General features: G+C 42.0%; 1 protein-coding gene across 1 annotated transcript; it reads right to left on the reverse strand.

Moving 5' to 3' along the window:
• Positions 1 to 8,753: 8,753 nt before the first annotated feature.
• LOC111258628 (uncharacterized) lies at positions 8,754 to 12,646 on the reverse strand. Its single transcript, XM_022830050.2, has 5 exons — positions 11,986 to 12,646; positions 11,033 to 11,346; positions 10,321 to 10,479; positions 9,805 to 10,026; positions 8,754 to 9,417 (listed from the first exon to the last, which is right to left on the reverse strand). Exons 1-5 carry the CDS (start codon positions 12,343 to 12,345, stop codon positions 9,192 to 9,194), a joined length of 1,281 nt encoding a protein of 426 aa, XP_022685785.1. The 5' UTR covers positions 12,346 to 12,646; the 3' UTR covers positions 8,754 to 9,191.
• Between the last annotated feature and the right edge of the window lie 11,996 nt (positions 12,647 to 24,642).

Genomic DNA, 24,642 nt, shown 5'->3' on the forward strand with positions numbered 1-24,642 from the left:
ATATTTTTTTTTTTTTAGATTGATTTGAATTCAGTTCCGCGGTTTTCTGTACAGCACGCGATAGTGACGGGTATATATATTCATATATAGATCCTCTATATGTACATAGTGCCAATTGAAATTTCCATCGGGACACATTTTACATGCCATGAGATATTTAAATTTGTTTGTGGGCTGTAATGTTATCCTACGATAAAAAAAAAGCACACAATTTTTGACAACCAGCGTAATGTACCAGGGTAATGTTTCTTCTATTGAGGTTCCTTCATTTCATGCTTATGTGACTTAGACGCTTTAAACAAGCTTGTGTCTAGCAGTGTAACACTGCTTCCGAATCGCTGTAATAGGAATCGTTTCTCGTAATAACGGTATTTTAAAAGAATGTTTTGTAATTACCGTTACTATATACATATCACAGTACTCAGTTCTTCTGAGTCCTCACATCGGGTATCAGAATTTGGATCATTCCTTGCAGAAACTAATTTTTTATCTGTCGTATATGCCGTGTCTAGGGTACACTCAAGTGCATAGTGGTGCTATAGAAAATACAGTATTATAGAAATCACATTACGATCACCGTTGTTTATTGTCGCCGTCCCAGTTAAGGCGCGTACGTGTTATATATTATATGGGGTTCTGGGGGGGGTGAAGAAGCGGAGGACGAACTGTAGCATATTCGAATAGCACAAAATATTCTTCTGCTTGCTAGCGGTGCTGTCCAACCCCTCTCTCGAGTATGACCTCTGCTTGCGGTCGGCATCTTGCAAATTTAAGCCACACCCTTCCGCGGCAGTCACAGTGAGTTGTAGATGCCGTGATAGTTATGCTCGACTAGCGACTGATAAGCTGAAACGAGGTGACTGAAGTGCTGCTAGATGATAATGGTAATAGCAAGTTGGCGAAGTGTCATTTGTTTGAGTGAAAACGTTCAGATGGAACGTGGTTCGGGACAAATCCTGACATAATGGTGGTTCGATTTGACGATGTATCGTTGGCATCATTGTTCTGTCCTGATCTTATGGATGGATGGGCTTCGGCCGACTCGCGCTAACGACTCAATTCTGCCGGAGTAATGTTCGACAGTAACGGCAGATGTGAAAACATCAATGGCAAACGGCTACAGCCTAAACGAAAATATAGGTCTCTAAATATAAAAATTGTTTCTAGCCTTAATTGTACACGGTATGGTCTAATGGTTATTATATATAATGCATGTCATTTGCAATAGCTATCCTCTACCAAAACAAAAAAAGGACCTTAACGCGTGATATTTATTGCACGAAATCATCTATGATCCGGCTTTACTAATCAAAGCAGAAACTGTTTATAGATTATCATTTATACATTAAAAAATACATTGGTATTTTTTAGTAATAAGCCGTAAGCATAAGTGAGGAAGGTTACCATTTTAAAAAATCTGTCTATTTATTCACCTTGTGTTTTTATGAATTATCAAAAAAGTATGGCCACGGTGCAAGCGACCTTAACAGCATTCGAATCTAAGGTTCCAGGAATTGAAGTTGCAGGGCAAGATTACCGTCCCGAAAAATCCTATTATATGTATGAGAACATTAAGAAAATTTCTATCTTTAAGAACACCATAATCCATGAAAATTCTACAAAGTGCTAATTTTTACCTTAAAAATTGTAAGCGTTTAGGGTGGCGTATTTATAGAAAAATGGCAATATATTATTATTTTATAATTGAAGTTGTACAAGGGAAAAATTTTATGCGTTCTTGTTAAACAAAAAAAGCCGTATATACTAGCACATTGGAGCAAAACCTGCTGAATGCCCCGGTGAAAGAGTTACGCAGAGATCAGCCTTAACGCTTGACGAAGAACCCATATCAACTATAGCTTTTGACGGAGGGATTCTCCCGAATTCATCATCTAGAAAAAAACATTATTTATCGGTACAGCTTAGCCAAAATATACGTTGATAAGAAGACTTGCTGTTTCCAGTAGATATTTGCAAAAGACGCAAACGCAGTCATGAAGACTTTGTTGTCCCGTTTTCATATGGATAACCACTATTTCTATTTGTCGACCCTGAATCGCTTCTGTTGTCAGACTCGCCTATTGATTTCAGCTTCGAAGTTGTCCCTATTCGACAGCGATCTTTGGTTTTTCGCCACCAATAGCTTGTTCCTGATCTATGACGACTGAAGGCGTTGGCCTAATGTCCGACTGAGACCGTTTCTTTCCTCAGGCACATTCCCAGTGAAGGCTACTGCCAGCGCGACTCGTCCAGAAATAAAGTAGATCCCTTGACTTGGTCACACTTCGTGCACTTGCTGACACATTTGCCTCTTTAAGCCTATACCACAACCACTTCTAGCACCCTTAGCTGTCATTGTATGAGAGGAAAAGAATCTGGCGAGAAGAAAAGCGATACGTGTATCTTCCGCCTTGCGTATGTCTCCGGGGGTCGCATGTAGAGCCTTGACATTCTAACATCGCTCTCGTACTCTGAAGCCTTTTACCTCGTAATATCGTTGCTACCTTCACCAGCTGCAGGTATGGATGCTTCTAGGTGAAGCGGCGGAAGAGTTTGGGAAGCGTGGAGCAACAGCCAGCTATGCACGCGTGAAAGTCGCACGATTTTAAAGATGAGATGTCTGAGTATTTGACACTTCTCATTATTGAACTCGACTCGAGGTGAGAGCAGTCAAGCTAGAATAGCTATAACTGTAGGCGAAAAGCTAGCATTAGATGAGAGCGAAAGAACCCTTTCATGAAGTGCAGGGGAAAAGTGAAAGTTTATCATCCCAAACTCATCAGCCGGCGATCCCTTGGCTATCGATGATGGATGTCATTTTCATTTGCTGCAAATCCTGAAGCTTTGCTTTGAAGCAAACGTGACACGGAATTTTTGGAAAGTGTTACCTGCCGCGGGGCCTTTCAAACGCTAATGTGTCGAAAGACACGTACCCATAAACGGGCCCAAAATTCATCATACCCAGCTTTTTAAAAAACCTCGAAGTGGCTAGACTCTACAAAAACCGATCGTTGGAGGAACTCAAATGTGTAAGGACCTTTCAGGATAGCTGAGTGCGGGACATTTGGAAAGCCTGAAAAGACGTCATTATAGCTAGGTCGGATCATAATACGCGAAAGCCAACTACCAGCCTAGGGGATAGATTGGAAAAATATTAGAGGAAAAGTACTAATAAGCCAATTTCACATCGAGAATATAAGTTGTCAACAGCAGATTTGCACAGAAAGGCACAAACTTTATCAAAATCTGATTGAATGTTTTCGCCGGTAAACGATACTCGCCATTCCCAGATGCAAGTATCCTTTTGGTTATTTGCCGAACTCTCACGTAATTCAAAGGCAGAGTGTCAAATGGTACAAAAGGTAGCAAAAACAATACAACGGATAGTGAAGCTCTTCCCTTCTTTCGTGCTGCTTTATTTATCTGCTTGATTGTGTACGCTACTAATAGCGTAGAGTCAAACATCATCGTATATATTTTTGTCGTTGTTGAGAAATCGGTGCCATCGGTCGTCGAACGTCATCATGATCGTTGTCGTCGTCATCAGCACAATGTTTTATCAGGCCTTGTTGTCTGACGATAACAGCGGTGGTAGTAGTGGGGCTAGTTCGACCCTTCAACTCCTCTCGCGCCCTGTCGGTCTGTCTATTTGTCCGCGCCGTGGAAGGAACAGCCTGGCCAGTGGGATAAGCAACGCCAACGAGAAAAGCTCATTCGTCGTATCGAACAGCCTACTTTAGGGCCGGCATACATTTTTCCTCATGCTGATCTTCTGCTTGACTCTTGTTCTAACGCTTCGACGACAGCAGCAGCAGCAGCTGCGGCTTCTGCTGATGCTTCCGTTGCTGTTGCCGAATTTATCTACGAGTATAAGAGTGTGTTTGTCTATCTGCCGATGTGTCAGACAGCGACGTCCTACGGTTTCTTCCCTCGGCGATTCTTCTGCCCTTCCGACTGGCGTTTTTCTTTGTGAGAGTCATAAAGGCCAAAAAGAATTTATCTCTTGTTTAAATCTGTTCTCGAAGACCGTCGTTCAAGCCAATCGTCACCAACGCCGATCAACCACCCGATTTGAAGTTTCAACTCAATGGAATTGTGCCAGCTACAGCAATAGCAACGTTAGTGATAGAGGCTATTCGACCTGTAAGGCGGTTGGGCCTACGGTGGTACCGAACTGCAGCGGCAGCAATAGCAGCACTGTAAATGTGCGATCGGCTTCGCAGTCGACCGCGGCCGCCGACGTACACAAGAACGGATCATTTCGCCGTTGATTTGTCCGTACCTGTGTCGTCTTGGCGTGGCTATAAATCCCTTTTCGCACCACCACCACCGCCACGGCCGTCACCATATCACCGCCGACCACAACAGCAGATCAGACCACAGCTCATTTTCGTCGTACAAGCTTGTAATAAACACTAAGCAGCATCAACGGTGATTGGCATGACTTCCTAGCACCGATTCTTCCATAGTGTCGTTTCATCGATACTGATCTTTTTCATCTCGTATTTAACTCCCTACGAGAAAAACAGTTGGCCTCCTCAACTTCTATTCTGTTGGTCGATAACGGGCGCATGGCCGCATAGCGACTCGCAGGAGAGGGCGGGCTAGTGAGATTGTGGTATAATCGTTTACATAAGTCTTCATGATCTTCACTATTGTGTTTGTTATCCTCTTCTAAATTGCGCTGTTAGATCGTTTAGCATGAACTTCAACCGTGTGAATTTTCCCCACAAATATAGTTTTTTTTTTTGTTACAGTTACTTTAGGGCGATGCCTCACCGATTCAGTTGTATCTACCCGCCGATGTAGCCGTCTGTGATTATTGTATAAGATCTATATTACAGTACATGTCACAGTTCGATGCGAAATTTCCCCACTGTTGTAGCATGAGACGAAAAAATGAAGCACGCGTCTGTGCGTCTTCATTTTTAATCCTCGCTCAAATCATTTATCTACGTTTTTTGTTTACTGTATTCATATGACTAGGTTAAAGAAATGCATTATTTTTAAGTACGCCAAACCTGAGTACTGTAGCTGGTAAATTTTGAGGTAGGTCGGCTTCTACCACAGCTTTGGGTATTTCGTTGTAGGATTTTCGATGAACTTTACCTTCGAGTTCAAGGTTTTCTTTCCGGAAAAAAATTGAATCGATGGCTCGCGGCGACTTTTAGTGGTAGGTCCTTCGGGAAGGACAAGGTTTATAGGGCAAGCTACACCCACCACTGGTGTTACAAAATAGAACCCATATTATTAAACCGCCTAAATTTTCTGATTTTAAATTCCTCACTGGAACTTTCCTGCTAAAAACTTAAGTTGTCATCTCGAAATGAACGCTATCAGATTCTAACAAATACACGTATGTCTCTAAAATAAAAAAAAAAACTCGATGAAATGTTATGACATAGCGTCACTTTGAAATATAACTTTTTTTTTCTACAATTCTCTACAGTTTTTCTACGGTATTTTTTTTTCATTTTCAATTTTTTTTTTCTACAGACCGACCTAATATATTGAAGTTTTGTTTTTGCTGCTAATTTCTTTCTTTCTTTTTAGCTATAATGTTACCTCTTTGACGTTGTGTCTAACAAAAGTTGTACGCATCAGAATGTATCTTTTTTATTTGTTTACATATTTATATCTCCATTTATTAGAATTTCGAGTAGACCTATAATAGGAACGGGAAGTACATTACATCGCTCTGGTATTTGCTTATCAAGCTAGTTCACAAAGACAATGGACCACCAGATGAAGAAATAACAGCCAAGATCGCACAGCGGCGAGAATTTAGAAGAACTCTACTATACGACTGGATCAAGACTCAACGGTTTAGTGCCCCGACCTGATACGGTGAAGCGACCATCAAAGCATCAGTGAAGCCCACGGTGTAAAATCGAATTAAACTGCTCTCTACCGTGGAATCTCTATCTGTCTGTCAGCTCTTGCTGAAAGCAGTGACACTTAAGGACAAATCGATACCAATTTTGGCAGTATGACTGTTTCTAACTAAGATCTGAGCCTAAAGCCCAACAGCAGAATTAGGTTCATCCTTTCGATCTAAATAAAGAGGCATGATTGTCACAGCAGCGTATTATATACTTGTACATTTGTTGTTGTTAAAACACATGTATACAAGTGTATATATATATATATATATACATCTGAGCTAAAAGTTTTCAATAAGACCTAAAACATCCGTTTCTTCTAGTACTCCGAAGATGACAAAAAGGCTTAGCTAAGAAGGTTTTAAGCAATTCTCGCGCTAACTTTTCCGGATAGTCTGAAGAATATTTATGATATATTTTCGAAGTGTTTAAATAAACCTTTTTTTCATCAGTATGTTGTACATTGATTATGTGGTGGTCAGCTTAACGTAGCGCCTGAATTAATCTGAATCAGATCGGGTATATAGATCTGTATGTCTGTTTTCCAATAGCGAAGTACGCGCAATGAAGGCGGGTCATCGACTATTCCATTTCTCGTTCTCGTACCAAAAAGTTCATGCACGTATATTATCATATAGTATGAGGCTTTCGAACGTGAGGCAAGAAAATAGGCCGAATGCAGTTGGGACAGAAGACAGTAAGTGATAAAATGTAACAATTCGGTTCACTCAGAAAATGCCGCTGCCTGCCGCCTGAGGTCAACGCGAGGTCACCTGCCTGCCGGCTTCGCGTTCGATGAAGGCCAGTCTTCGCCGTCGAGTCGTTCGAGAGTCAGAGTTGAAAACGGCTGTTGATGCAAAAGCGACGAAGAATTGATGGTCTTTTGGTCTTCTTCCTCTTTTTGGTTGGTGGTCGATAGGTACATTGTAGATTTTCCGAGCAGTGAGCTATTATCTTTTCCCAATGATATTTTATTTGCTGTGACCCCTTAAACTGCGCAGATAACGTGATGCTGCTGCTGACGACGATGACGAGCCCCCGACAGGCACGTAAATGCAGTCGAACGATATTCGTTGACCGCAGACAACACGTCGTTGACGCAACGATGTTATTGATTTGTTTTTGATTAAATGCCGAACGGTAAACGAAGTCATACAACACCCTAATATAGACTTACACAAAAGAGAAGAGGGGTTTCAACAAGTTGACGTTTCGAACCAAAGAAACTACTACCCGCCTATATGAGTGTAGGAGTGCTTAATTTGAGCTTTATTTATCTATTATAGGTACTTGCTCAACGTTCGCCTAAGTCTTATATAATCAATCAATCCCTATCTCCATGACACCACTGCTACCGTGTTGACTAAGTAGAATTCAGGGCTCGAGTATCATGTTTGGTTTAATCGTTCCGAGATTTCAACATGACATTGGAATCGTTAAATGGACGCCGCGTATGACTACAAAAGAAGAACATTTTATAGGGCATCTGTATCGCATAATTTGGGTAACTATTATTCAGATGTAAGATAGTGTAGCTGATATATAGGTTTCGTGGCTCAAGAGAAGCTCAGTTTCGAAATATATTCGTTTGTCCACGGTCTTGCATTGCAGGAATGTATATAGCAGGCGGCGTAACGTATTCGAAAGCATAGGCAGTCTGCGATGCCGCAGCCGTCGGTAAGTGCAACAACGCTCTTAGTTGTCGCGTTCTACGCTAAATTCGATTCCACATCGTTCCGTACCATAATGCATTCTATTCTACATTTCCAACTCTTCAATGCCAGCGAAGAACTAGAAAATAGCAGGATCAAGGATGAGCATACGGCTGTGCCCTGTCAGATCTTTCGAATGGCACAAACGCTCCGGACCGGCATTTGGGACGTCGCGCTCAGATGATTTCACTCTAGTCAGTCAGTCAGCTAGCTAGCTAGCTAGCTAGCTGCATGTAAAGACTTAATGTTCATGGCTCTAAGCTAGGCATGCCATCTAAAAATAATTCTATACACAATACCTGCGTAGTGACGTATCCCTCTCGAACCGTTTTGCTTACTCGAACTGTAGAAAAATGGTCATTGAAGGTACTTTTTACAGGCTTTCTTCTCTACTTCTATATATATATATATATATATATATATATATATATATATATATATAGAGCGGCGCCCGGCTGAATTGAAATAAACTTTAGCGACTTGTCTGCCACAACATGCGTGCAGCTGTCCGTCATTTTTCGTACCGCAAGCAGGCCTGTTTTTTTCTACACGCCATCGTAGAGGACTATGTGTCGTTTTAATGCAAACAAGCTATTATCCAACCTCGTCGCACTGAATTAACTCTTACCTAAATCAAAGGCTATTTTGCGCGAAATCAATGGCCCACGACTTCGACGCGGTTTCTGAAAATCGGAGGAAATTTTTTCACGGCGAAAACTGGAAGATCCTAGGCAGGGTTTTAACTTAAAGGGCTCAAAAATTTATTGAAATAGTTGAAAAAAGCCATTTTTAATACACCTGGATCAAAAGAATATTACACGCCATTTTACGCCCTCGTATTTTTGCGCTTTCTGGCACGCTATTAGGGCAAAATCTAATTTCGTATCTAGTTAAACGACTTTACTTACTAATATCACTTCAGGCACGATTATTATTGAAAAGTGATCTTTGGATTCAAAAAGGAGTATCTGTAGAATTTGTTTGAGGCGTTTTGTTTGTAAGTGGTTCAGGTCCTGAATTGAGCCTGTACTCGCGGTGAATGGTAATTGTGCTGAATAAAAACTGCCACCAGGGGGGGCGTCACTTCTAGCGCCTGTAATAATTTCATTGAAATATACTTTTATTGTTTAGATACAGCCTTATAAGCAAAATAAAAAGCTTCAATTTAGATGTTTTTATTTAATCTATAGTCAGATATGAGGTAGTTTTTTATATTTTCGAAGTGAATATTCAACTTGCACAACGGAAACCTATATTAGTTGATACTTCAGTGTCCGTCCTCGATAAAATCGCTTGTACAAGCGGAGGAGGGAGTCTCGTTGTGAGATCGGCGTATCTGATTATAATGGCATGTTGACCAAAGAAATGGCATCTTCTTGATACTGGTGCCTTTTTGACGACGCTATATTGTGTTTTGGGGAATAATATAGGTTAAATCACGTCTAGGTCAGATGGCCGTGACGCACTATCGACAATTTCTAGTATCTTACTTGTGGAAAGGATAATAAACTGTGTGGTTCTATGGTAAAATTATGTATTATGATATATTGAGGCAGATTCATGTGTATGCTGGTGGCAATCAATGCCATCGGGCTTTTCAGCCCGGACTATATGGAGAAATAACACTGTCCGAACATAAATCTTCCGTGGAGGGAATTGACCGAGGTAGAACAAGATGGCTGACAACTCGAACACGACAATGTTGATCTTTCGGCCTTATTATTGCTGCCGGCGGTTCTTCACCCTCCCTATTGGGGTCTATTCCGGGAAATGCAAACTCCATTTGGGATGTTTCAGAGGCCACGCTCATGGGTCGAAGCAATCTACAAAGCCAGGATTTTCATACAAATATGATATTTATATTATATTGGCGACTACCAAGCACGATAATTTAACATTATGCAATGCTATTACTAGTGAATCATCCAATTGATCATAGAATACAACATCAACACGATAATTAAGATAAAAATAAACCTAATAGTCACTAAAATATTCAAGGTGTAGTGTATTTAGACGTCGTACATTCAAACACAACATCTAAATTCTGTCAGATCCTTCGAAAATCGAACCTTCGAGCTGAATCTGCAGGCCTTTTTTTGCTTTTCACGAAAAAACGATTCTCAGGTATGTGTAAAGTGATAAATGTTTTTATTGTGCCGTACTGCACTGGCACTTTCATAGAACGTATAGATACGTGTTGCGCTCACTTTCTCCGTGCGTTCTGTTTCCTAAGAAGGTCATGCGCAGGCAACGATAGGCTTCGACATTTTTTATCCTTTAATTGCAGAACATCACCCTGAAAGGTTCCTTTCGGTCTCAGCCAGTGTAAAGCAGGAGATGCTTTAGGTGATCTTGTGCCTCGGTCGTTACCAGGAGTCTCAGAGCCGTTATCACTAGCGAATGAGCGGGAATGATAGCGTGAGCTCTTTCTGCAAAATGTAAATACCTATCGCGTGATTTTTTTTGTCTAGTTTGATTCAAGCGGGAAAAAAATAACATGAGTTTTTATGTGCTTTCGGTCGGCTTGTATACGTGTCTAGATCAAAGATAATTACATTTATTTCTAATTTATTTCAATGCTGCTATACGGAATAGAATAATTGTACACTTTAGATTAATTTATTCCATTATCATACTGTGTTCCAAGATTGAAAATGCCGAAATCGGGCATATTGATACCATTTGTATTTATTTATATTAATAGCGCGCGTTAAATAACGAACCCAGCTGCGTTGTAGCGTACCCGCTGCGGCATAGGTAGTCGAAATGCTGCTGGACGCGATTTCTTTGCTCGTCGGTACCATCTGTACAGTATCAGCGAAGCGGGAACCCCGATAAGGAATAACGCAAACACTACTCCCAGGATTATAAAAAACGCAACCCTGAAGCACACACATGCACAAAGGGTCTATCAATAACCCCATCTGTTTAGGGTCTCTTGAGGAAGCTCGAAAACAAACGAATTAACAGATAAGAACTAATACGAAACTTGCAAACCTACATATCGGTGATTAGTGCTAGAGAAGGAACATAATTTTCTTTAATTGCTGCTAAACAAATAGTATTAAAACGAGCACCGGTACATGGTCGTATATGGAAAGAATTGAAAGTTCAGTGTGTAATATTAGTGCAGGTGGAATACGTTAACTCAAATCGCATACTGCCTTGGGAAGTGCCTGTGAGTAAGGCCGCTGTCCCTACATTTACATCCTAGCCTTTGAAAAAAGCTCGCTAAAAACGATGTTGGGCGCATCTAAATATTATGAGCAATGACACTGGTTTACCTGACAGGACGCGCTAGTCTGGTCGGGTTCTCCGGCTAGCTTTTGATGGGGTTAAATATTGCAATAGCTACAACTTTACATTAGAATAAGTGCTCGCACGAATGAATTGGCAATATAATAATTGAGCCGCGCCTAAATACCCTTTACTAACCCGGAGGTGGCCTTATCTGCAACGAATGAGGCGAAAACAATGTGCACATCGCCATTCCTGATGTACTTAACAGGCACAGCGATGATAATCTGATGCTCAGGACGGATTCTGTACCATTCAGTACTGTAGTGTTTTCGTATGACACGTACGGATACTCTATCAGAGTTCTGCTCATAGCGCTCGGTCGAGACCTTGTTGTTAAACCTTTGAACGACGTTCTCATCGCCTAGTTCCGAGCGCTGTGGCCTGGATATGCTTTCTTCGCTATCGGTCGCTTCGACCTTGTTCAGTGTGATGGGGTAGGAGTCCATCACCTTGAAAATTAATCATTGTATTAAAATTGATACGTGATGAATGAGAAACGGTTTCATTTACATCCTGTTCCACTCCGAAAGGTGGAACGATGAAGCGATTTACTGTCAATTGTGAAACGCTCAAAGTCAAAAACGAAAACGCAGGGGGTACGCGTATCCAGTATTAATCTAAAACTTTTCCAGTAAACCATGTAAGTCCTCTGAGAATTCTTTGAAAATGGGACAGGACTACACTGTTTCCCTGCAAGTAAATTGGATAACATAATTAATTCTTAATCGAACGCTGATTAGAGCTCACACTGAGACAACCAGACTCGAACTAAGAACTTAAACCAAATGAGAACCTTTATGAGTTTATCTATCTAAACGTAACACCTTTGACGTATTTCGGTTATTCAATTGCTTAAAATTTATGTTACTGTTGAAGATACTGAAACTAAGTTAACTGTGTCACTGATCTTAAAATTTTTGTTAGTCTAGTTGATGTTAAAATTGCATAGGATTTGCGACGTATACAGGAGATCTGCCATTACTGAGGAGTTTCGCAACTAATCCTCAACATGCTATACGGTACCTGGGGCATCTTAAACCTATAAATCCCTGTCTTCCTATGTTACGACTAAACTAAGATAGACTTACAGTGACCGCAGCCAAGTTTCGGCCGGTTTTAGATTTTCTTATGTAGAAGCGTAAATTCATGGTAGCCGAAGAGTAAGAATATACCGTTATCAAACATAAACCGTCGTTTGATCGGCTAATGTCAACATGGCGATCTGTTTCATTGACCGTTGCTACGTACAACGTTTCAATGCTAAAATTTGTCTTATCCAGTCCTGAAGCCAGCCAAAGGGGTGAAATAAGAGTCCCGCACCTTCCGTAGCAGCAGTCCCTTACGAAATCCATATCTACTGATACCTTTTGTCCTGCACTTATTACAATGAGCACAGCGGCGGTTAGCGGCAATATGCATTGTAGCTGGTGAAGTGATAAAATCACCATATTTAAATTAATGATGCACGTGCATCACGAGTGTCCTCAGCACAACGGGCAACAACAACAACTGGTTTTTGCTGATTTAAGAACCGCTATAGTTACACTTTGAATTATGGCATTGTAGGCCACCGTTAATATGCGAAACAATTCGTCGGGTCATCGTATCACTGCGGTCTCTTATAAAGGTGACAGTACTTTTGCCACAAGTCGACACAATCGAATCACCGATGAACTAAATAATTAGCCTCGAACACAGCTAAACAACTATGTCAACGTTTCTCGTTCTGCGGATCTAGTCAGACCCTTGATAATTTACGAAAGACAGATCCCAATACTAATCCCGTGGACATTTTTCCTAAGCTCAAACGCAAAACGATTCACGCTTACGGCTTACCACGATATGCTCTCTCTCCTCTTTGTTACTGTGCGTGTATGCGTCCAGGATAGAGACTCCCCCAGTAGTACCTCGTTTTTTTTCCTTCTCCGGACTCGACTGTTTGTCTCGTGTGAACGAGCCGAACGAAACGAATATCCTATTTGACGTCATACGCTCAATCTTTCGCGTATATAAGGTATTACAAGCGAATCCAGCGGACTACGAAAGTGAACTACTTTCGAACTAGAACGATAGTTTCCTAATGCGTGACCTTTATTCCTTAAATTGATCTCCTTTATTTTTGCGTATTTATTCAATCACTCTGGCCGTTTCAAAACAGTCCTACGTAAGTCATCTATCGATGGCTTCTTAACGTGAATCGATTGTGGGATGCACTTAGCCACCAGTCGTTTTTTCTAGGGCATGGAAAGCCTGTCCAAATAATCACGCGTCAACGTTGGATTTCACTTTGCTCAATTCAGAAGGTAACTGAGGCATGGCGATGAGCTCGGAGTCTGTCGTAAAGTAACTAGACTATGTGCCTTCAACTGCCGTGTTAGCGGCCCACTGCAACGGCTGTGCAATTATTGTTTAGATTTTAGCGGGTATGTCACAGTAACGGATGCCTCTGATCTCCATGGCAAATACTATCAGCGCTTTACGTCCGGACCTACTCGACACTGCCACCAAATTCGATTTCTCCCTTGAGCGAGGCCGCTCTCTCGCCTGATTCTTTCTCGGCGATCGTATGCTCCAGGCGGGGCTTTTTGGCACATTACCACATGAACCTCCGACTGGCCTGAGCCAACTCAAAGGGGACTCGGTTCTGTTGGGTTAGAATTCTGTAACATGCTAAAGGTGAAATAGTTCCCAGAGCTGTCAGACTCGAACAATTGCTTTCGTGAAAAATTTACTCGGTGCCAGGTTCTAACATTTGGTCATTTCGTCGCTAGTCTTCGCACGTTCCCTTCTTGAAACGTTTGCACAATTTACGCGCTCTACTTTTGTTGAACGTTTCTTTGCCAAATGCACTGCTGTAGCCTTCGAGGAACATGAAGTTCACTATTAGGCGTCGATTTTGCAAATTAAAAGATGTTTTTTTCTTCTAAACCCGTTTCCTCACACACAAGTTTCCAGCCCTACCTAAATTTCGTCTGCTAGCGGCGCATGGTTAAAAAATTGCTCAGTCTTATATTCTATCGGGTTCACCTGTACAACAACCTAGTACATTGTAAATATCCGTATTGAATACTTACGCCACATTGTTGCGCTTCGTACATGAACATCATACATCTGAGGATAATAGCTTGCCGAACCATTGCACAGGGTAAATGGATAGGCAGATATTTATCGTTTTACCTAAAGTGGGTGTGCGTCCTAATGTTCGAGTAAAAGTAAATTACATCCATGATAGTTGGCCTACGTGCATGGATGGATGAATAAGATCGAGGTCATTTACACGAACCGCGTAAAAATATACACATCAATAATAAACAATAATGGACACGCGAGCCAGCTGATTTGCGTCACTGTTCCAAACAAAGACAATTTTCGAATTCAAATCATAGCACTACCTTCATTCTATCTTGCTCTCTGCTATATATATAGCATATCTATCCCTGATAATATCCTTGGGTACAAGCAACTATATAGAATGATGCTTGCACCGCAGCGCGTCGTACCGTTTACCGTCGGTCACTACCAGTTCCTCGTTAGCCAACGATGTTCCTTTCTAACTTATATGTGTCAAGGATCACAAATAGCCTCAATATTTGGACTTCAATGAACAACGCTACAACTCCGTGTATGGTTGGCTCATAGCCCTCTATTTCTCGATATGTCTCGATCCCTAGTTGCTACACGCCATTTTCGCCGCATGGTGTCCATCTGATTGACTTCTACATCTGGTAGACGGATGCTAGGGTGTAGACAAGTCAAAAGCGAGGCACTTAGTTAGCGAGGTTTTTCAGCACTATTTTGTGCGTCTTCCGAGGGTACGAAGGTTCGAAGGATGCACATTGGCACTGACTGAAGCGCCTGTGCGTGAGGGCCAGTTGTCTACAAGCCAGCGTCTCTGCCCTTCTAACGGATCTACTTTCCTTTCCTTGTGGTCAAAACGTCTTTGCTCGAACGTCTATCAGTGATCTGACATTTCGGCGAAAAGCGCAACGGATATTATTTTTTTGCGCCGCCAACAGCTATCTAGTCAGCCCTATCTAACTGGTTCTCAAAGTTGTGACTTTCGTCGTATCCGTTCTTTTCCTACAAATGTCTTCTTCACACCTAGTACCGGCAAGTGGGCATCTTAGGCACACGCTTCTGTCAGAAGTTATTCCTCTTCCTGTTCGATCGTCGGACTTCGCTCTCCGTAGAAGAAACAAAATGGCTTATTCTTTTCTTGGGACTCTATTTTTTTGTCGTCGTATTATGATTTCTATGTTAGACTACTGCGAATCTATGGCTCGTTCGCTTGAGACTAGTAACGAGAGTTCGGCGGTAGCGAGCAAAGGAACGTGGCATACTCTATCTCTGCTTGAAGAGGGGCGTCATTGAGCTATCTTCGGTGGTAGACGGACGATACCCAAGTGATGACATAGACAGCGGCGAAGAAGTCAGCCACTAAACAGATACAGTTAACGCATCCACTGAGAAAGTGTTCGTAGCAAGTTAACATACGCGAATGATAAGATGACTTCACTGAGGATATTTGTCATCTGCGTCTTTTCTTCGAGGGTGCAATTTACCAGTAAGCACAAAACAGAGACAAGATGAAAGTACGTTCATTTCGAATGAAGTCGGTTACATCAGCTATTTTTTTTCCATTGCCAAGCAAACATAAGTCACCTGCACTTCGGTATGTTTACTAACGCTACCTTAACCTCGAAATTGTCATACAACAAACTATAACAGTAGAAAAATTGCAAGCTTTACATCAAATAGAAATAAAATTATCGTGCTCACTCTCGTAGCTGTTGCAACTATTCTGAACCATCCTGTAGTTTTAATGATCTGTGGCCGAAAATTCAGCTCATATCGCAAACGTTAGACCTATCCCATTCTACCAGGAGCTGTAGCAGGAGAATACTTACATGCCTACAATGTACGCGTTATAGAATTTCAATATCGCTTTCTTTCGATTGCTGGCTTTGTGCGATTCTAGCAAAGGCCAGATGAGGATTTACCACTGATCTAAACTGTAGATTTACTAGTTCTAGTAATCGTCGACGGTCTAGACGATCTAAATATCAGGCGTATAGTTTACATACTAGGCTCTATGATCGCACGTACCATATAGCTGGTAACATCAGGGTTTAGAATACCAGTAGCAGTCTAAACCCGTTTAGGTGCAAGTGTCCATATCTACGCATGCGGATTGACCGCGATCAGCCGTTGTCTTTGAGGCCACCAATAAATCGCAGCAGCAGCAACAACAACAGCCTACATTCAACATTCTGCACACCGACGGTACGCAGAGTTTAAGCCGATAGTGAACTATCCCGACGGAGCATGAATCTGCCTTTTAGGGACACATTGTGCTTCGTATTTGAGACCGGTTTGTTCCACGCGTAAAAGTCGAAACGTAGAAGCTGATTTTTACACCCAACGTCTTTGCACGTGAAGGGCAAACAGCAGTAGATCAGGGAACGTTCATTCATCACATCGTGAACTTGGAGAGATTTTCAGAATTGTATTCGCAAAATCCATGACAATTTCCATTTTTTTCTATACGATCTCAACGAAACTGCGATCGTTTAATTATCGATTAGTGTTTCTTTGTGTCTGCCGAACTGCGGCAGCGGCCGTAAATCGCCATCCACGACCAGTGACCATTTTCACTGGTTCAGCTAATACAAATCAATGGAGTATTTTTAAGTGGTACAAGTTTGATGTCGGAGTACTTGCGACCGGCTGATACTGGAAGCCGTCTTCTGAAATATTCCTGTTTCAAAAATGACGATCGTGACGGAATCATGCCGAGCTTCCTCGCACTGTGATGATCGCCGTTTCGTGACAGTAATTATTACAGATTATCGAGACGGGAAATGAGTGAAGGAATACTTTAGGAAAACAAATTTAGCCCTAGTTCGATGTAATTGAACATAGTAATCGCAATGATAAGTGTTAACGGGGTCAATGGCAATATTAAACTACGTTAGAATTTACCTAGTCCGCTAGTAACTAACAGAAATGGCAAGATACTTTCACCTGTGCCGGCTGCTTCACTGACTGAACTTACGCACGATCTAATCTCATGACGTTTTGGAAATAAGCAGCAAGTAACGCTTCAGATAACTTAGGCGTGCCATATAATTAGCCATCCAATAAACAATTCAGCAAATAAACCTATCACCACCTTAAACCTGCCACCTGTCGACACTATCAAGTTGTCCATCGGGATGACGCGGTGCTGGAGATTTGAAGGTCCCACGCGTCGGTCACACAGGACGCCTGCAGATCTATTTCTATTGAGACTGGGCCCGTTCTACGAAGCTTCGCTCGCAAAATACGTAAAAATTAAACACTATTGGAGATTTAATTAAAGACACGAAGCAGGGAAAAGCAGGAACGTGCGAGGGATAAAAGTAAATCTGTTTTTTTTTTGTGCCAAAGCCAATAAATTGCGCCATGTTTGTATCGGCGTCTTGTGCGGAGCTGCCGCAGCAGCTGCGGCGGTAGGGACGACGATGGCTGTAAGAGCTGGCAATGAATTGATCGCGCGTCATCGGGGAGGATCTCTTATTATATAATATACAGAGCACGTTTATATAATTATACAACATATTATGTAACAGTATAGTCATATATAACACGATTGTATTATATGGCTAAACGCCTTCAAAGCTTTATAGAAGATTAGCTTTCGAGCTCGCTGTGTAGCGCTATTATTTAAGAAAACACCAGTAGCTACACCTAATAACAGCGACAATATAAATAAACTTTCAAACAAAGAACTGCCATTTCTGATTGGGCAGGTTCCCGGACGCCACGAGCAAGGCGTACTTCTAGTTGAATAGATCCACTTATTTTTTCATTGTATACGAGTCCCGTAACGCTGACCTAGCAACACCTGTATTAAGTGTGTGTGTATATATATATATATATATATATATATATATATATATATAGAAAAAGTCGTTCTCGAATCAACCTGGGGCTACTGCCGCCGTGCTGACCTGCAGCTGTAATAAGCCGCGTTCAACTTTTTCTACCCGTATTTTACCTAGCCTTTGCATTCGATTCGGAAACAGTTAACAAACTTCTAAATACAGTTTTCTACCAAACATTAACTTGTATCTTATAGTTTCGATCACTGTTTCTAAAAAAATGCATTGAATTAGACCCAACTACCCTACATCGATTTCGCTTACGCGGGATTCGCGTGATACTTCCACGTTACCGCCACTGAATCGTACATCCCATCCAATGATGGAAAGTTAAGGTAACGATTGTCATAACTGTTGGCTTTCTAACTTTGTATTTTACCGTTTTTGTCACACAAGTATCAATAGGAGAGACAGACTTTGGAGAGAGATTAACGCATCCGATAGATTTCGATTATCACAAACGGGGTATCGTTGCAGAGTATCACTACTGTAGAAACATACAAATCACTTGAGACATTTAACCGATTTAGAAAATATACTGTGTTTTCTAGATTGGGCGCGACTATCACATCGACGAGGACGATATTAAAAAAAAAAAGCGCCACAACAACAAAAGCGCATTTCTATAGGGAAGGAATAGTTTTTTTCTCCAATTGATCGATGAGAACGAGAGATGATCCCGAATTTGCCATTATCCGCGTAGAAAAAATACTGTTCTATTTGAAATATGTGTTTATTAAAGATCTTTAATTAAGACATTTATTAGGATCTACTGTTGTAGGAAAGCTAGATAAAAAAAAAAAAGGAGAATGTGTTATTGTCGTTTACTGCTGCACAGTCTGGCGCGGACATGGTGGGCCAATGCGCAATCATCCCCAATGTCGGTGCAGAACGATCAAAGTATGTGAAACAAAACATTTAAATCAAAATCAGCATAAAGATTAGTTGTCTATGACAGGATCGTTACTAGATTTACAGAGTCCGCTAGCGGTCCGGTCACATTGGTACGTCAATGTACGCGCACGGTTACCCTTAGTGATCACAAGCAGCATTTACTATTACTAAGTAACTCAGTCAACAACTTCTGCTTGCGAAAATTAATTAACTTCATATTATGATCAAATGGCTGTTTATTGAAATACATTAAAGGAGAGATATTTTCAAATATTGGATTGTTGCGTGAAAAATTACACGTTTCTTAGAACGTTAGATATACGTTAGGCATATTTCAATTTAGCTTAGTGCAGCAAAGGCTTCAAGTGTCGAAGATTAGCCGCAAGGACATGGTCACTAGTTAGTTAGTAGGGTTAGTAGTTGCATCGAAAAAGGTCTTTGATGGACGGTCGTATATGTGAATTAAGTTAACTAAATAAAATCCGTGTCTCATTACTCATAAATTACAAATCTAATCGTGTCTGACAAAGAGTTAAAATCTCTTATCAGCGAACCAATGAGGTAGTCGATACGATTTTTATCAACACTCTATCTTGTTGCTAGTCGGAAAAACGTTCAAAGCGTATATACTTTGCAAGTCATATTTGCTAGAATAGCAGGCACGATATGTTTCTTTTCTTGTTTCACAATGTCCCACTGTTTGGCGCATGTCCACGGTGTATCCCTCGCGTGCCCTACTCCACTCTTTTGCCTTCACGTTTACTAGACTGGGACAGGGATGAAACTTGTAGAAATGATCCGTAATGTTTGGCTTCACGAGCGCGACCTATCGGCGATAGTCGGTGGCGAACCGAGTAATGCATGTACAAGGTAGTATTTGGCAAAAGAGCCATCGGAGTGGAGGACAACCGGCAGCGGATGGGGGAGCAGGGGCCAACGAGGAATCCGAGAAAGGGTAAGTCGTATGTGAGACTATAACGCAGCAGCAAAAGCTACAGAGGGAGCAGCACACGGATCTTTTAGTAGAATACTGCTGTGTACACACATATTTGTGCGCGTATCTGCACATTTGTGTATGTGTGCGTATGAGGCAAAACTGAGGCCGCCTCAAGAGCCTTTTCGAACGACGACGACGACGACGACGAAAAAGGCGAAAGAAAATGAAGAAACGTTTCATCCACTACTATGGTTCAGCAACAAGAAAAAGAGGAGAAGAAGGAGAAGGACAAGGTTCGTAGCAGCAGCGGCGGCGGCGGCAGAAGATGTTCACGGCTTCCTGCGGGACGACCGAGCACGCAGCGTTAGGTCAGGCTGTTGCTCGTTGTTGAGTGGCAGTGGAGCGACGCATCACAAACCCCACTACATTTCACAGCTCGACGCATTTCTGAGGAGTCGTAACTGCCGCCAAGGACTTCTCACATCCCAGTGGTGGTAATGTATTAGCACTGGCGGTGAGGTGATCTACTTATGAGCACTGCCATTGCAATGAGAAGCAGCTTCAGATAGGAAAGATTCAGCCTCCTGTCGTCCTGGTGTTGTCATTCAGTGCACTCCACCAGGTTGCGTGGGTAGGAATTCGAGCTAAGCTATATCTCTCCGGTTCAATTTGAGGATATGATAGATAATCAGGCCGTCGGGTTGTTGAACAAATACCGAACAAGGCCTACTGCTGCTGATATTGCAAGAATATGGCTAGTCGCCCTGGATCAACTGGCACAGATGTACGGTATATGGGCAAAGCATCTAATTAAAAACATACAGAGAAATACAACGCTGCTTTACAGATATAGGCACTGGACAAAGTTGCCCTCTACAAAGCATTGGCTGTTCTAGGCTAGAATCCGTTGGATTTAAGATTAGTACCTGAATGATAGGTTCGGTTTTCTACATACAGTGCACGTGAACGACCGACGAGTTTGATTTGAGTACGGCAGTCAAACAGAGCTATTTATTCACTTGGATATTTTAAGAGGCTAATGAATTTCTATAATACTGTTACCAGCATATAGAGATATTTGAAATGGGAGCGAACCTGCAACACTTCTTTCTAAAGAAAAGATGTTGTTGACATGGAGTGCCTCCTCAAACGCGCACTTGCAAAAAGTTATCTAAAAATGTCTTAAAAATTGTAGCAATAAAAATGAACTATTTTGAAGCGGTATAAAAACAAATTTATTAAGGACAGGTAAGAGAAGTCCTGCTTACAAACGAACCCACAGTGATTCTGGCAACAACGGGGAGGAATAAGCATTCTGAATGCGAGAGGCTCGACGGAAGCGCGAGCGGAACCTTTGAGCGACGGACTGGTTGAACCTGACCTTAGTAATTGGCGAGCGGTAAGATGCTCCGACGGTTTAAGCCTTTTGTACTGGCCGGCCCGAACGATCTAAAAGAAAACAATAATGTATAAGGATACCCAATGCACAAAACAACCAGCAAACAACGCCAGCTTCGTCGCTGTTGTGCTTGAAGTAACGGGAATGGAAGAGCACAAAGGCGACAGCGGCAACGAACAGGGAGAGTTCTCGTAAAGGTTCATTATCTCGAGCAATAGTAGGTTATTATTAGGGCAGTGACAGCCTGAACGGGGAATAGGACAGGTAATGGCTCGAGAAAAGCAGAGTGCGGGCAGAAGCAGTGTATAGCGAGCGCACCTCGCAAGATCAAGGCCACCCTTCGCCTAACCACCATTCCTCAAAGAAACAGTACAACAGCATTGACGACGGCGCCTGTTAACAACAAATGCATGCAAGGGTAACAAATTTAGTTGCCACGACAGGCCCGCTCTGGTGAGTAGGTCTCGTGCAGTCTGACGACTCGATTGTAACTAAATAATGCTACAAATGTAACAACAAGGTCAAGTACGATTACGAAAATCTCTGTTTAATACCGGGGTGACTTTTAACTAATTGGCTAATGTGAAATTTCAGAACCAATATTGTGTTAAATACTGCGCTGGGCGTCGTGACACACTGTGACTTGAAACGTTTTTCTGCATAACGTCATTAAAAAATCCTGAACAAATTTTCACGCGCCTTGCTCGTAGACCCAGTCGATCCGCATAGGGTCGAGGCAAAAACTGCAAAAAATTCGGTAAAGAGATATAAATTTAATGTCTGGTAAAAGGATTGAGGTGTCATACTAACAAAATGCTCGCTGAAAAATTTTCTAGTCAAGCCTCTAGTCGAATGACATTAATTCCCGCCGCCGACGCATATATATAGTAGAATAAATAAAAAAGATACGATTTTTTCTAAATCAAACTAACTAGTGCTCTGAGCCCGGACGACCGCGTTCAAGAACTGGACATCTTACCGCATAGGAAAGGAGAGAAATTGTCCCTAACGGACTCAGATTGTACAAGATGATTTAGTAGAGCTGGAAGGGAATGATGGCCCGCATGCAGAGCTTTATGCAGTGCGTCGAATGGTTATAGAGTAGAAGGCCTTTAGCAGTAGGTCGAAAGCTGCGGGGCACTACAGACGAGGGCTCGATTAAAACCAGTGGGGAAAAAAGCGATACAACCTGTCATTTTCCTGACTCACCTGTTTTGTTGTCAAGCGCTGCGAAAGTCTAGCAGATCTAGTATGTTAGGCATAATCTTGAGTCGCTTGCTCATAATAGCTAAATAAAAATCGGTTCATCGCGTCGGTGTCACCTCCGGATTTTACAAAGCCATCAGAACAATATAGCTGACAAAGCGACGAATTTAATAGGAGATTTCCTAAGTAGCTACTGCTGTGGCTATTACGGGCAAATTTACTCCTCTCTTTATTACGAAAAAGAAGAAAAAAGCTGGACGTTTCCCAGAGCATTACGGCAAGCTGTTACAATTAATATTAACACCAATTAAACTTTGATATGCTGGCCCTATCAACTTTACTGCGTACTAGATAATATAGCGTAGACAATTATCAACGTAGTCTTGTTTACGGCGTCAAGCGGATTAACTAAGCAAATGGCAAGTTCACAGCAGAAAGCAGGCAACAGAGAGAAAGGAGGCTAGAGACAATGTTACCAAGAAAGGTCGTTAGGTTAAATGGCATGGACTTGACTAAGTGAGCTACGAGCTTTTGGCTTACGTCGGGGCCCCATTTGATTTTGATTCGCTGGCGCTAAGTGAGGGCTGTCGTTCTCGCAGATGTCGATAGGGTACATGTATATGTATCTTGTTTAGCCAGATATACGAGTTTTCTGAAAAATGATCTTGCACACGATGTGACAGTGCCGGCGATCAACACGGTATAAGCAAGTGCCATCGAAGCCAGAACTGGTCACCGTTTGGCTGTCTAGACAAGTGCTAAGACGATTACGGGAGGATCTGTCGGATTTGTCAGAGGTTCACGTCCAGCTGAAGGCCGTGAGACTCTGCAGTCAGCTGCTGTACTACTTGAAATTGCAATACTTTATCATTTCATATTGTTAGTGTGAACACAGGTTGCAATCGTCGCCAAAGCACTAACAGCCTAAAATTGTGCTGTAAAATTCGAGATGAACAATGAGCTCTACCGTTTCAGTGAAGTCTGAAACTCTTCCTTTCGCCTGTACCGTAGGCCAGCTTGTGTACAGCTGGTAACCAACGTTGACAAGCGCCGCGTGTTACGTGGCGTCGAAAAGAAGCTTCCCAGTTCGGTTGTCTCTCTCTATATGCGTTCTAGTCTAAAACTCGCGTAGCGTCAATTCCGGTCCCTGCTTTTGTCATCATCGTTCCTTCATTGCTTCAACTGAAACGCCGTTTTAAACACTGAGTGCTGTGTGTGATTTTTCTTTAGGACACATTTGTAAAGTATGTCAACTTACAACTTCTATTGTCCCTGCTGCGCATACATCATTCGTAAACGGCACAATTTTTGGAAAACAGTATGCGGTCCCCCATTGTTCACTATGGCAGACCTACCAACGCGGATAAGAGAGACACGATCTCCGCTTTTCGACGGCACGAAACAACCAATGAAATTATGCCTGCACTAAAACTAGGACATACAGATACTGTATAATAATCGATTTCTTCTTATTATTTTTATCGGTTATGTCTACCGAACTGCGGTCGCAAAACCCAAATGCTAAAGGTAGCGCTTGCGAAAAAGCTCTATGTTTACGTTCCCTCTTTAACATATCCTATCTAAGCTATACAATAGAACTCTACTGACAGCAGAATGCAGCACACGAGACAATGTACCAAGCACCAATTAAAAACCTACCTTTCTAACTGGACAATGATATAAGGTAAGGTTCGAACAAGCTTATGGATGCAGACATGAAAACCCTCTCCAGTACACGGTTAGCAGTTTTCCCAATATATTTTTGCTTGCGAAGCGATGAAGAACATATCATCATTGGCATCTACAGCAAGCGGCTGTATTTCTTCAGCGGTAGTTCAGCGTTGCATTACGTTACATAGTTTTTGCACCTTTATACCACCGAAACAATACCAAAGCAAAATAGACTACAACCGTTGTTTTGCGGGGGGACACTAATGGCGGTATTTCTAGAATCAAAAAGATAGATGCTAAAAAATTAGCTTAAAAAGGAAAATAAAAGATGGACTGGAGGGGATTCACGTTGCTAATGGTAATAATTCAAGAAAATAATACGTGTCGACTTCTGCGGATACTCATAATAGTCGAAGTAAGGAGCCCGTTAAGCACTCATACCTAGCATTGACAAAATGACCGTTATAGGCGTCGGTACGGAATCCGTCGCCACTTCTGTGAGGTTGAAGGTACTAATGAATGCGTCAAGCGAAAGCCGTTAGTCAGTGGCTTTACCGCTAGCCAACTTCGCGGCGCTAAGGGTATCGGCCGTGTCCGCTGTGTAGTACCAACTATACCGTCTTGCTAAGCAACCGAACCGATATACAGTTGACAGAAATGAACGGCAACGGTAGACAAGAAATAACAGATCGACGGCTTCTGAAACCGTAATTGA

Source organism: Varroa jacobsoni, unplaced genomic scaffold, assembly GCF_002532875.2.
Source record: "Varroa jacobsoni isolate VJ856 unplaced genomic scaffold, vjacob_1.0 scaffold_253, whole genome shotgun sequence".
Lineage (NCBI taxonomy): Eukaryota > Metazoa > Arthropoda > Arachnida > Mesostigmata > Varroidae > Varroa > Varroa jacobsoni.

Excerpts from the sequence above, each read along its gene's own strand:
- LOC111258628 (XM_022830050.2), bottom strand. The coding sequence starts at position 12,345 with ATGGTGATTTTATCACTTCACCAGCTACAATGCATATTGCCGCTAACC. Across the intron at positions 11,347-11,985 it reads GAAACTTGGCTGCGGTCACT|GTGATGGACTCCTACCCCAT; the intron begins GTAAGTCTATCT and ends TTAATTTTCAAG. Across the intron at positions 9,418-9,804 it reads AAACAGAACGCACGGAGAAA|ATTGCTTCGACCCATGAGCG; the intron begins GTGAGCGCAACA and ends CTGGCTTTGTAG.